At 48.2% G+C, this 14,134-nt stretch overlaps 1 protein-coding gene across 1 annotated transcript in view; it reads right to left on the bottom strand.

The window, feature by feature from the left end:
- tmeff2a (transmembrane protein with EGF-like and two follistatin-like domains 2a) overlaps positions 1–14,134 on the bottom strand; it is an 89,718-nt gene that overhangs the window by 9,942 nt on the left and 65,642 nt on the right. The window contains exons 5-7 of the mRNA XM_061227011.1: positions 10,234–10,330; positions 3,441–3,589; positions 1,422–1,481 (exon numbers count right to left, since the gene is read on the bottom strand). Coding sequence (XP_061082995.1) covers positions 1,422–1,481; positions 3,441–3,589; positions 10,234–10,330 — 306 coding nt within the window. The remainder of the gene's footprint in view (positions 1–1,421; positions 1,482–3,440; positions 3,590–10,233; positions 10,331–14,134) is intronic.

The raw sequence follows: 14,134 nt of genomic DNA on the forward strand, positions 1-14,134 counted from the left end.
AGGATGTCACTGCCACAGGCTTGTCGAACTGACACACGTGTCCTGGCTACACCTTAAGGATTGTTTTAAATGTTCAGTTTTCGTGTGTTTTAGATTGGCCCAGACAGTTTGTGTGTATGATGAAGGATCTTTAGATACTAACAGGTTCCTGATGACCTACAGTCCTTACTATTGCGTTTGTGAGTTTGTGCTTTAAATCAGGACAATACTGTTCTGGGCACTTCCAAAGCAACTCATACAGGGATGCTATGCCTCCAGACGTTGTTTGTGTGTATATTGCTTTCTTAATATATATTTTCAAAATTGTTTTGTAATCTTATTTTTGGTAAGAACTATTTCCTGTGGTATAAGCAATCTGAAACCTCTGTGTCTAAGGAAACAGTACTGACATTAAACAGTGATATTTACTGAATTAATTTCATCAATTAATGAACTGGGAAGAAATGCTAAAAAATACAGTGTTGCTGTACAAAATATTGCTGTCTTTTTGAGGTACTTGAGGTAAGTTTTCTTGCTTGAGACCACAAATGTTAGTGGCAAGTGCCCCTATACCCGCCATTAGCATCTAGAATAGCCTTCATCACATACAGTGAATACACTAAAACTGAGATTATATTTTCAAATCTCCCTTTCCATAGTGAAACTGCTGACTGAAATTTCAGAGGATAGTATTATGGTGCAGTACAATTATTGGTGGCATATTTATGAGATGGCACTGCCACGTTATGAGGCGGTTGTACATAAATGCTGTGCTGTGCCCCCACTGGCAGAGGCTGTATGCCAGAGGCTGAGGATGTGGCCCATGCAAATGCATTGTGGGCAATGTGAAATGCTGTGCCTATAGGGCACGTTTGAGTTCCCTAATCCTGCTCAACAATCCTGCTTTCAACATTTTGAACTTGTAGAAGTGCCCTATGTGACTGTAATGATCAAACGCTGACTGGCATCAACAGCGCAAGCAAAACTACGCAGTTCTGGGCAAAAGTGCCGGGGGCTTGTATGGAGGAGGTGTCAAAGATCTTGTTCTTTCTCACACACACGTGCACACACACACACACACACACGCATTCACTCTGTTATTCTCACTGTTTCTCTCTACCACTCGATGCACGTTTTTCTATCTCTTTCTATCTTTGTCTGTCTGTCAAGATCGTATTCTTTTGTCAGTCCACGTCTTATTTTCCTGGTGTGTGACTACATCTATTATTCTTACATTCCCTCATACTCTCTATCTCAGTCCCCCTCCATCTTTAATTCTCTCTCTATCGCTGCCTGGATTTTGCTCTCCGTCTCTATCTCTCTTTCTCTCTCTCACTCACATTTTCTCTCTCTCTCTCTCACACACACTCTCTCTCTCTCTCTCTCACTCTCTCTCTCCACCCCCCCCCCCCCCGCTTCCCCACCCTCTGTCCCCTCCCTACCTGTGTAGTCTTTCCTGGGGTAGTGGCCATCTCCAGACTTGGAACCGGTGGTCATGTCGCCTGTGTGTGAGATGGTGGCCAGGGGGGGGGGAGACAGAAGGAGCAGGGTTTAACACTCCCTGACTCTCACGGCGGAGCAGGTTAAACGAGGCAGCCCTCCTTACTGACCCCGCACACCAGAGTGCACTGCTGGGCAGGGTTACACAGCGCTCCAGGGCCGAGTTACACAGCACTACACTTTAATCACTGCTCAGGTGGCTAATGAAGGTAGTGCTTCTGGTCGTGGTAGTGGGAACAGGAAATCAGGGCTGTTATTTGATTTCCCTCGTGGAAGATTTCCATAATGTTCTCGTGTTCAGCGGCTAGTTGTGTTTCCCAGAACTGACGTACCCTGAGCCACAGAGGACTGGTCTCCTCATGTTGTTCCTACCTAAGTATATCTCATTCTTGAGCGTTCTGTTGTATGGAAACGTTTTTATAGATATAATCCATTGTCAGATTGATCTACAAGGCCCAAGTCCTTATCTTCGTTGTATTCTTAGCACTTGAAAGTGTACTTACCTCTGGGGTCTTTCAGCGCACTTGACCCTGGTTATGGGTATGCACTTTGGTGTACGTCACTCTGGATAAGAGCGCCTGCCGCGTGTTTATAATGTCATATAATGTAAGGTTATCAAATGGAGAAACGTATTAATTGAGTCCTCGACAGTTCCCTGCATGACGTGGACCTGTGTGTGTCACCCCCAACCCTGCCCCCCCGGCCTTAACTGTGTCTGTGCGAAGAGCCGTCTCCTGTTCCCAGGAACACACTGTTCCAGAACATTCCTGTGTGTTTTGATCGCTCCCTAATTATAACGTAGCCTGATATTTCTCAAATACGGAACACGGTTTTTGTAAATGTTCCTGCATTATGAAGACACGTGTATTTATACCCGTTAATTTAGGAGGGACTCCTGCTGAATGGCACATACAATAAGGATGCAAGAACACTGGCGTCGACACATAAATCGTCTACAAAAGCAATAAAGCCCATGTCACACACAGGTGGCATGGTAACAGGGAGAAATAATAAAAAAAATGTCAACTCCACATCTTAAATTATTACTTGACACGGACGATATTGTTCAGCCATCAGGCGTCGTGACGTACTGCTGTGCACGGTGCAGTAATAGCGTCATGCCCTATGAAGGCCGTATGATGCAACAATTACCAAAAACACCCCCCGATTTCTGATACTTAGACGTGAGCGCTGCCTCTGTTGTTTAATTTTCAGTCTCTACGGGGCAGCGAAGGACAGAAAGAGGGTAAGGCACAAAGGAGTGAGGGAGTGAAGGAGGGGTGGGATAGAGGGATGAGAGAAGGAGGGGTGGGATAGAGGGAAGAGAGAAGGAGGGGTGGGATGGAGGGATGAGAAAAGGGTGAGCAGGCCTTGTGACAGAAGCCATGTTCCTCATCTTATGTAGCATGCTCTGCTTTGTTTGCTGCCCCGTGTGGAAATCCAAAACTAAAGAAACGCAAGAGGAAAGGGATTTGAAACTGGGCTCCCCAAGCTTTGGGACAGCTAAAGTACCGTATGTTCAATATATGCAATCTGCAGTATGGTAACTGGAATTTTTTGGTTTTTGGTTTTTCTGGTTTTTTACCCTAATGACAAGAATTATCATTGTCATAATTACCGATGACAATATGATACGAATATGATACATAATATAGAATATTAGGTAATAATATTGTAAAAGAAAAATACTTTATGCAGCAAAATAAGAGAGTACTGTAAAGTCAAAGTATCATTCTTTATACAGAAATGTCAAATGTTGGCGCAAGGTACTTAATGGTCAAATGTATGGAGTGATAAAATGGCAGAACAAATTCCACTTCAGTAAATTGCATTTCTAATCCCAATTTTGTTGACTTCTTTCTTTGAAAAGAGAAGACGGACAGTACAGACATTAGCAGCTGTAAGACGCTGTAAGAGATCCGCACTGGGGTGGCGAGACTCTTTGCTGCGTGGGCACTGACCTTGGCAGTGGCCCAGGTACTTGACTTCGATCCTCTCCTGCTTTTGGCAGGAGGCCTCCTTCACCTGGCAGGGGTTGTCGTAGGACTTGCCGTCGGATGCGCAGACAGGGTTGAAGCTGATGTGGGAGCAGTCGATGTTGCACACGCACCTGGGGCGGGGGGGAGGGGGAGAGGGTAGACACTCAGTGGGTGGCAAATAGTGGGGTGGGGCGGTGGTGTCGCAAGATCTAATGACTGGTCTGAGGTGTGTGATGGTTCCGTTACAAAATGGCCGCTGTGCACCACCAAGGGGTGGCTGGTATGGAGTGGTGGTGGTGGTGGTTGAGGTGAGGTTCTCCCCTTCAATGTACAGTGCTTGTGTCATAAGAGTGTGGGATGAAAAGCACAATGCACTTCTGTTATTATCCACTGTGCTGGGCTGCACTGTGCTATGCTGTGCAACACTGTTCTGAGCTGTTCTGAGCTGTGCTGTTTGGTCCTGTTCTTCACTGTTCTAAGCTGTTCTATGCTGTTCTGTGCTGAGCTGTGCTTCACTGTTCTAAGCTGTTCTGTGCTGGAAAATTAGGAATGAAAGCGGCTCATGATGAACGCTCACAGGGAGCTGGAGAGCCTGCTCACAGCCTCTATTCATTACAGCTCACTCTGTCTTCCTCTCCGCTGCAGACAATTCATATCCTCCTGCTCTATTCATTCGCTCGCACCAACACTGTGTCCGTGCAGTCTGCGGCCCTGTACCACTGCTGGCCTGAAGCCAGAGCAGGTCGTCTGTGTCTGTGTATATATGTGTGTGTGTTTCAGTATGTACTGTATCCATGCACGCTTGAGTGTGGTTCTGCTTGGGCACGTGCGTTTGTGTTTGAGTATGTACTGTATCTATGTATGCTTGCGTGCGGTTCTGCTTGGACACGTGCGTTTGTGTTTGAGTATGTACTGTATCCACGCACGCTTGCGTGAGGTTCTGCTTGGGCACGTGCGTTTGTGCCAGCAGTTTGTGTAAGTACGTGTGAGCATGTGTACCAGTAAGGTGCTAAACTGAGCGTATGCTATTTCATGAAACCCGAATGCTTTTGCTTCCTGCAGTCAGCGCTATTCCTGGTCTCACACCATGATTTCGCAGTGGCAAAATGCCGTAATTGAGAGCGCTGTTATTCTGGGCCACCTCTCTCAGCCTGTGGCCTTATCTCACCAAGATATTGAGCTGTTTCTCCTTTTTTCAGGAATAATTTGCACAAAGTGCATCAAAGGACACGCTGCTAGGCTATCTACCCTCAATGACCACGCTGACACCAGTGCTGTTCAGTGAGAGCACAGGGCCATTCTGTGTTACTGCCACTTATCTTAGGTGATGATTCAAATCTAACAGACTTTAGGTCCAAAAAGGGTATGTAGTATGTACTATGTGAGACTGTAATGGACTTTACCAGAGCTGATTCAACACAATGTTTTATATTGAATATCTTTTCTGTGTTTTGTTCCCATAACTGGAGTGGATCGGCGACAGCGGGGTTCAAACCATAAGCCGTTCAGATTAAATATGGCTCAGATGCAGACACTTTCAAGATGTCAATCTCTCCAGAACTCTCAGATGCAGATACTGCAGAAAACAAGATGTCAATCTTTCCAGAACACTCTTTTCAACAATAGCAGGCATTCTACCTCTCCCCGAAGGTCCAGGAGTCACCTGCCCCCTGACGCTCACAAGTGGGCAAATATCTCCCACAAATCAGCAGTCTGGTCCACAGGCAGAAGTAAAGCATAGAAATGCGCATTATCCCGTTAAAAACTGATGGTCAGTTGCGAATTAAGGAACCGAAAAGTGCAGGGTCGCCTATTGTGCCGACTAAGGAACTTATATACTGCACACCACCACTACAGTTCAGTGCTGAATGCAACCATCAACGCTTGAGACTGGACAATCACTGAGTGATTCCAGTCCAGTGTAGATGCAGATTTAAAGCAAAGGCTACTCCGATCCGGCTGAAGGCAGCAAACCGCTAGCCAAACACTGACCACCGGTGCTCATTTGGCTGGGCAACCGGGGACCCGGGACTGGGGACCCGGGTAAGGCTGAACAGAACAAGAGATTCCAAAGTTGAAGGCTTATCTGGCCAGGGAGACAGAATCACATTAGTGTACAACACACCTCTGGCTGCGTCTCCCGTGGGCTGGGATAGATCCATATCGGCCTGTTTCCACTTAGCCTGATCGCTGGCTCTGTCAGCTCTAAAGTGCTGCTGCAGATAGTTCACCAAGAGGACGTAAAGCCCGGGAGAAATCAGAGCACAAACACACACCCACACATGCACTCGAGTACATTCAACCACCCAAACACACCCAAACACACACGTGCACACACCCACACAAACACACTCCCTCACACACACTCGAGTACACGCAACCACCCAAACACACCCGCACAAACACACACCCACAGACGCACTCTCGCACATGCAACCACCCAAACTCAAACACACACACACACACAAACACACACCCACAGATGCACTCTAGCCTGCTAACACACAGAAAAGTGTACACATATGCACAAACTTACTTGTATGCATGGCCACCCAATGCACATACCCACAATTGCTCATATGAAAGCACCCCGATACACACACACACACACACACACACACTCCGATGCGTGAACAGACACACACTTCGATGCGTGCACAGTCACACACACAAAGACAACATACAGAGACAGAAACACACACAAACGATCGAGACAGAAGTGCAAAAATGCATTAAGAAGCTTGTTCTCCCGAGTGGCTGCCCATTGGTGTACATAAAAGATAATGTGTCTGAAGTCCATGCATTTTTAATGGGTCTTCTCACATTCTCCCGGCCTGTACATTACTGCAACACGACACTGCAGCACAGCAGCAGTAACACACACACACACACACACACACACACACACATGCTCACACTCTCTCACACACACAACACACACACACACTAACACACACACACTCACACTCACACTCACACTCACACTCTCACACACACACACACACACAACACACTCTCTCACACACACACACACACACACACTAACACACACACACAACACGACACTCAAGTGCAGCAGCACTAACAGACTGGAGCCAGGCTCCACTGCTCTGACAGCAGAGGAGACAAACTTGCACACACACACACACACACACATACACACACATGCAAACACACACTCCTCATGTGTCCCAGTCTACCCCCTCCCCGCCCCTCCTAGCGCTCTCTCCCAGACCCGCCGGCAGGGCCAGGCACACCGCTGAGGTGATGAAACCGGCATTAGCGTTAGCGCTAGCCAGCGCCGGGGGACTGCAGCCTGTCAGATGGAGCACACAGCTCTGGCACCGGAGCTCTGCTGGGGCTGGCACCTCAGTCTGAACACCTCTCTGCACGCTGCCCGAGGGCGGAAGGAAGGGCACAGTGAGGTGGCACGACGCTCGCTGCCAGACAGAGGGGGTGAGGCTGCACGTACCCACCCCTCACCCTTCCCACCGCACCCCGCGCTCAGTCTGCCCACTGCAGCTACGTGCTAGCGCAATTAATGCGCTATTCATTAACCTCTGCCTGCGTGTGTGTGAGTGTGTGAGCTGTGTGAATGCGCACATCAAGGGTAATTGCTGGCTTTAATTCTTGGTAGGCTGGGTCATGAACAGGCTTGTACTGAATCGACTGCAGATGGCAGGTTTGTGTAAAGACTCGTGAGATATTACTCTGATTCACTCATTATTGGAACTACAGTCCATATGAAAAAGGTGCAGGTATACATATAGTAAATCCATACAGAGTTTTATATCCTTCCTTATGTACGTTTACTCGCTATAAAAACACCAGACACCGTCGTCCCGTGTGGGAATTGAATTTTGCATAATTGGATTTTTAATGTGAATTGAATGAATTATTCAAGTCTATGTATTTGTGTGTTTGTGTCTGTGTGTGTGTGAAACCTCTGAGCAGGATGTGCCATATTGATCTGTCTTGGTCAAGTGGTCTTCTCCTGTTTATTTATTTAAACTTTAAAATTGCTGATGGCCTGCAGCACTTCCTGAGTATCTCTTATGTGCCCGCCACCTCATCGCAATCCAGAAGCACTCACCGACAGGAGTTACACTCACATTCACGACTCTAGAGTTACAATCCAGAAGCACTCACCGACAGGAGTTACACTCACATTCACGACTCTAGAGTTACAATCCAGAAGCACTCACCGACAAGAGTTACACTCACATTAACTACTGAAGAGTTAAACTCACATTCACCACTGAAGAGTTAAACTCACATTCACTGCAGTAGAGCTACACTTACATTCACTACAGTAGAGCTACAATCATATTAAGTACAGTAGAGCTACACTCACATTCACTACAGTAGAGCTACTCATATCCACAACAGTAGAGTTACACTCACATTCACTGCAGTAGAGTTACACTCACATTCACTGCAGTAGAGCTACAGTCACATTCACTGCAGTACAGAGTCACCGTCAAATATGGTGTATGACCATCACAGTCCCATAAATGGTGGTAGTCACAATCCTATTCACCATTGTGCATTCACACACTGCAAAAAGTGACCATTCTAACAAGTCTCCTAATAAGACTTTAGATCTTATTTTTTTCTGAAAATAGAAAATATTAGTATGTTTTAAGTTGCTTGACAAGGGATGAGTCAATCTATCTTACCTCATTGGCAGTATTTTAATCTTATTTAACAAAATAATGATCTCTTTTTGCAGTGCAGTCCCATTGACTGCGGTATAGAGTGACATTTCCCATGAGCTGCAGAACAGAATCCACCCCATTCACTATTGTACACTAATATCACACTAGGCTCATGCAATCAGCTGGTCATGTGATCGTTTCCGTGGCCACCGGTGCCAAACAGCCATAAGGTGCTCCAAATCAGAGGGCTCATTGTGAAACAGTCCCCTTACGGAGGTGAACCCAGCCTAATCTACGAACCGTTTAATGAGGGGAAAACCCCCACTAGGGTGATCATTCTTCCCCTGCTGAGCCCATCACTGCTGCGATCTCTGGCCTAATGTCTCCATCGAGCTGTGGGTGGGGTATCGATTGCGTTTTAGCCTCTCGCTGGGTTCTCCCCCTCCTCTGGCCTCGCAATCACACGGAGGATCGTGACCCCGACCCCCTAATCACGTGCACCTGCCCCGCATGTAAAATACCCCCCCATCACCTGCACCTGCCCGGCATGCAAACTACCCCCCCTAATCACCTGCACCTGCCCCGCATGCAAACTACCCCCCCTAATCACCTGCACCTGCATCTACCCCGCATGTAAACTACCCTGCCTGCGGCAGTGTCCAGCGCCCTCCCACCTATCTCGCGGTCCCAGCGCGGCACGTTGTGTGAGGTGCCTGGCCAGAGTGCCAGCATTAACAGTCAGGAGAGTCGTTATATCTGAACACGGTATTGATTTATTAACCCTGGCCTTACATTCCAGAAAAATCCCTCCCAACAGGGGGGAAGCTCAGGGAACACAGAGGGCGTGCCTGCCTGCCTGGATACAGGACCGTACATACCAACAGGTTTATCGGATGCAAACACACACGATCTACAAGCACACACACACATACACACACACACACACACACACACACACACACATAACACCACACCATGTCTGGCCCTGCTGTGACCTGTGTGATGCACGTAGACGGATGAATCAGGCCCCCCCGGACTGACCACTCCGATTCTAGGCCAGATCCCAGAAAGGCGTCTATAAAAGTGCCCGATCTGACATTGCCGCTGACCGGCTGCCTGGCTGTATGGTAATAGACCGCACGTGGTCCTGTCTGTCTAGATAACCCCCCCACTCCCCGCTCCACTGGTCAGGCCCGCGTATGCCTCCCTCTCTCCTGGACATCCTGCAGCTGTGCCCAGAGCATTAGGCTTTTGCCTCCGCTCAGCTATTTGAATAGTAATTGCCTGCCTTCGGTCTTGTGGCATTAATCCATCTGCTCAGGACTCTATTAAATAAAGACGGAATTGCAGCGGCCTCTCTCTTTCCCCCTCTCCCTTTCTCTCTTTCCCTCTCTCTCTCTCTCCCTCCTCCCCTCTCTCTCTGTCCCTCTCTCTCTCTCTCCCTCTCTCTCATCTGTCCATTGCATCTTCGTCCCCAAGCTTCACGACCGCTCGCTGCAATCTATCATCTCCCCCGACTGACTCAGCACCGGACCGGGGAATCTGGGCCCAATTCAATTAAGATTTCAGGCCTCCAAAAAACATGGGGGGAGGGCTTTTAGGGATGAGGATTTGTGTGTCGACTGGAGCACGGTAAAATTGGCATACGGAAAACTTTCCTTTCAGAAAATCCATCTGGTGCTAAAAATCTCGAGGTCTGCTGGAGTGATCTAAATCCCTGCTGAAAAAAACAGCTCAAGCTAGGTTTTGAAACAGCTGGTAGCTGATTGACCAGCTCCATACTGAACATGGTTTGGCTAGCTGAAGCTATGCTTTGAAACAGCTGGTAGCTGGTAATTTCAAGCTGGTCATAACTGGATTTTACAGCAGGGATGAGAGCACTGAATGGGGGAGAAGGGGGGGGGGGTCTGAGGTCTCAGTCGCTTGTCTGAAACCTGAAAACAAGAACAGAGGCATCTGATGTTGTTGGCTGTAACCATTACAGTGTGACTGTTCTGTGCCAAGTGCTGGCTTCTATCTGAGTAATTAGGGTGAGGTTAGTGCTACCTCTTTATCCTGAGACCCTCCCCTGACGTGTACTGCCCCGCCCCGCCCCGCCCCGCCCCGCCCCCGCTCACCACACATCCTCCGCGTCCTCGTCACACTCGGCTCCAAACTGGCAGATGTCGCAGGTGGACGACTCCTTCTGGCTGGTCTCAGCAGAACCCTCTCCACCTGCAGATGCCAGAGGGGAGGGGAGGGAGAGGGAGAGAGAAAGAGAGTCAGGCTATTACTTTTCACTACCGAGTAAAAGCAACACACTGGAGAACGCGCACGCACAAGCAAATATTTCTTGGCACCACCGCTACACAGCCGGAGGGAATTTCGCCCGCTGTCATGGAGACACAGACACGTCCTCCCCCCCTCCCCCTCCCCACATCAGAGTGATCTGACCAATGGGACAGCACAGGTGTCCCGTTTGTCCCGGCAGGCCGAATCATCGCTGTGTTTTTCCGCCTTGTGACACGGAGGCTTTAATTGCCGCGAACACGCTCCGCGCCAGAGCCGATCGATGGCGGTGCTTCGCGGGGGAATATCTCCGAGCGAGCTCTGTTTATCATCCGCCGCTCGCACCCCCTGACGCCATCGCTGCAAAACTTTACGAACAGGGGCGGCCTCGGCGGTCCGAATTCCGATTGGCAGAGGCTCCTGCGAGGTGCGAGAGAGGGCGGCGCCACGCCCCGGCCCGTGTCACCATGACTCGGCAGTTTCTTCCTACTTCCTGTTCTGCGGCGCAGACGCTTAAAATGGCTGCCCCGGAGGAGCCTTTGAGAGACCCGGGTGTCTGTTCCTCCGGCAGACCTCTCCTCTGCTTCCCGCAGGCAAGACGGCGGAGAGGTCACAGACCGGGCACCTCGGGGCTCTGTGTCTGCGTGCGTGCGGGCAGCATTTGATTACGCGTTTATTGCTTTTCAGATTTGCATCGTATGAAACCTCCGATATCCCGGAGGGTGATTTCCTTTCTTTTGTCCCCCCCCCCGAACCGCCTCCTTTTCAGTAGTCGGCGGCTAATTATTAACCGCACGCGAAATGTAATGTACTTCAGTGGAAAAGGGCTTTACAAACAGCCTGCGCCGGGGCTGTCAGGCACGCTGCCGTGCTCTCAGGGCCCTGGTCCCGGCCGTGCCGCTGCTCGCTCGCCAGGGACTGCCACTCTGCGTGAGCCGGGGTGGCCGCTTTGTAAATTTGGGAATAATTAATAATTCGCCAGCCCTCTCATATTTACAAAATGTGGGGAATAGTGTGTGTGTGTGTGTGTGTGTGTGTGTGTGTGTGTGTGAATGCTGAACGTCAGCCGGTTTGTCGTACAGTGGTAATTCATGAACCCATCCCTTGAAAGGAATCTCCATCTTTGATTTGCGCTCTTAGCGAGACTCTCCCGGGTTCTCCGTCGAATGAAACGGGCAAAAATTTTTGATTTAAAATATCTTTAGCACTTCATAGACAAAAGCTCGAGACGCGGACCTGCTTTTGAACCGGGGAGCAGACCTTGAACATGCAAATGGCTTCCAGCTGAATTCTCCTCTCCTAATCCCCCCTCTCTCACAGGACCAAATCCCCGTGGAGGCAGCGGAGAAATCCATGACGTTATTACGATAATGGTCCGCCAACATCCCGGCGAAGGGTCTTCTGCTGAGTCCCAGAGATTAGGCTACTGTGTCTCTGGGAATGAACCAAAAGAATGTACAGAAATGCGCTCGCTACCTATGCTAATGCTTCTTAAGTAGGGCTCCCACGCACGGTGCCTACGCTGGTTTGCGACTGTGCGTGGATTTCAATGTTGTTTTTAAGTCCTGATGAGTAAATATCCTTCGGAGAATGCAGTAAATATTCTTCCGAGAGTTCAAGTTTCTATGAGAGAAGGGCCAGCGCCGCATCTGAAGGAAAAGACACAGCTGTCGTCAGCCTTGGCCTCTTCCTTTAGCGGGGTTAGCGGATCTTTGTGTCCTTCTCTTCCTGAATGCTCAGCCTCAGCTTATACAGTGAAGCTATTACATATGGGTCGGTGCGGCTACAGTCTAGACCAGGCTAATGTCCTCCATCCATTCATTTCATTGCATTTCCATGTTGTTGAGTTTCATATTTTATTCTTATTTACCACATCCTTTTTTTTGTCTATTGACAAGCAAGTGAAAACGTATCAGTGTAATTCAATCAATAAATCGATACATTAGCAGTTATTATGTATAGAGGTATTTATATTCAGATTACCCAACAGCTATTCACAGTGGAAACAGAGGTAAGGAAAATAGGACAACCGCTGGAAAAACCCTGATCCTTTAACAGGTGTTTGATTTTTTTTTTGAGGATAACGGTTATGAAGGCTATGAAAGGGAGATTACGTGCGGGTCTTGTGACATTCCACAGTGGAGATCAAAGTCCGGCAGACTCTGGAGGATTAAGGAAGGACATGCTTCACATCCTCAAAGCCCGGCGGGCGGTTCACCGAAAGGACATCGTTCCGCACGGATCCAGGACCAACACACGCCCAATGCAAATCAACTCTCAGGAAATGTCACTTAACCCTTTCAGTCCAAAGAGCGCCATATGGAGCTCAACCTAACTATTGTAAAATCCCAAGAGAGCCTTCTTGACCTTCGACCTTTTTAACCAAAAATAAAAAGAAAATCAAAATTACTGCTTTTGTTTTGAGCCCCTATTAAAACCCTATGAAATTCTCAACTTTCTCAAAGCCAAAACCCCTCTGGACTGAGGTTGGTGGTTCAATCCCCAGTGAAGCCACAATATGATCTGTGCAGCTGTTGGGCCCTTGAGCAAGGCCCTACACCCCACATTGCTCCAGGGGGGATTGTCCCCCTGCTTAGTCTAATCAACCATGTTGCTTTGGATAAAAGCTTCAGCTGAATAACACTTAATCATCATAATTTTATAATAATTATTATTATAAAAATGTAACTGTTATGTGACACTTGCCATACATTCCCCTATAAGGGATGGGTTAGGATACAGTACGTCTATTTTAGGACAGGAGCTGCTAACAGTGCTATGGTTAATAATGTATTGAGCAATGGTTAATTAATGATAACTTCATAAAAAGTATTATTGGATGTGTCATTCGTCTCAGTAGGCAGATCCATATTCCAATGCAGAGAGAGAGGTGCAACATTTTCAATCTTCCTCCTGCCGTGCTTACTGTACCAGCTGTTTAGGCAGGCCAAGTCTATAGCCATCTGTATAAGTAAGTTATTAAATTCCCTGGACTGTGACTTTATGCATTTTCATATTTAGGAGCTCAAAGTGCTCTTGTTCAGTTTGTTGTTGCTCATATTCCGATTTCGGTTGTACATTTCTCGTCAGGCCGGATCCATGTTTAGTCTTGCATCCTTAGCCTTGCCGTGTATTTGTTTGGAGACTGCCTGTGACCTTATTGAGATTCAGTTTGTGTTCTTGTTTAGCCGTGCCCTCATTCAGAGTCTAGCTTTGTCCTTGTTTAAGCCCGTGTCGTCTCATTGTGTCCTTGTTTAGATTCTAGCCCTGCGCGCGTCTTCCCAAGCAGCACTCTCACACAGACTCCAAGATTGGAAAAGTTTCTTTGCCACGGGCGATTAAAATTTTAAAGCTCTTTTCTCCTCTTCCCCCCCCCCCATCTCCTGGGCTCTGTCTGAGGGCCCTGGAAGTAGGTACAATAAACAGAGCTCGGTGGATATGTCCTGTGAATGCTAAAACAGTCTGCGTCGAATCCTCCCTGCCCGCTCGCCTACCTGCACAGATAATCTGTATTTATACGACTCCTTACGGATTGAGCCGGGGGTAAGATCTCTATTTTTTTTTGTCTGCGGGCCTAGGCTTTCTTCTACAGAAGTTCATGTGTAACCTGCATTACCTACAATTGCTTTGTGCTCGTGTTTTTTTTTTTCCCCAACGAGTGCTTTAGAGTATAACTGGCCCAGCCTGCTCCCAATTAGCCACCTTTTCAGATTCGACAGGATGGAGCCGGCACCCACAGTTGTTAATTCA

Source organism: Conger conger, chromosome 17 (assembly GCF_963514075.1).
Source record: "Conger conger chromosome 17, fConCon1.1, whole genome shotgun sequence".
Lineage (NCBI taxonomy): Eukaryota > Metazoa > Chordata > Actinopteri > Anguilliformes > Congridae > Conger > Conger conger.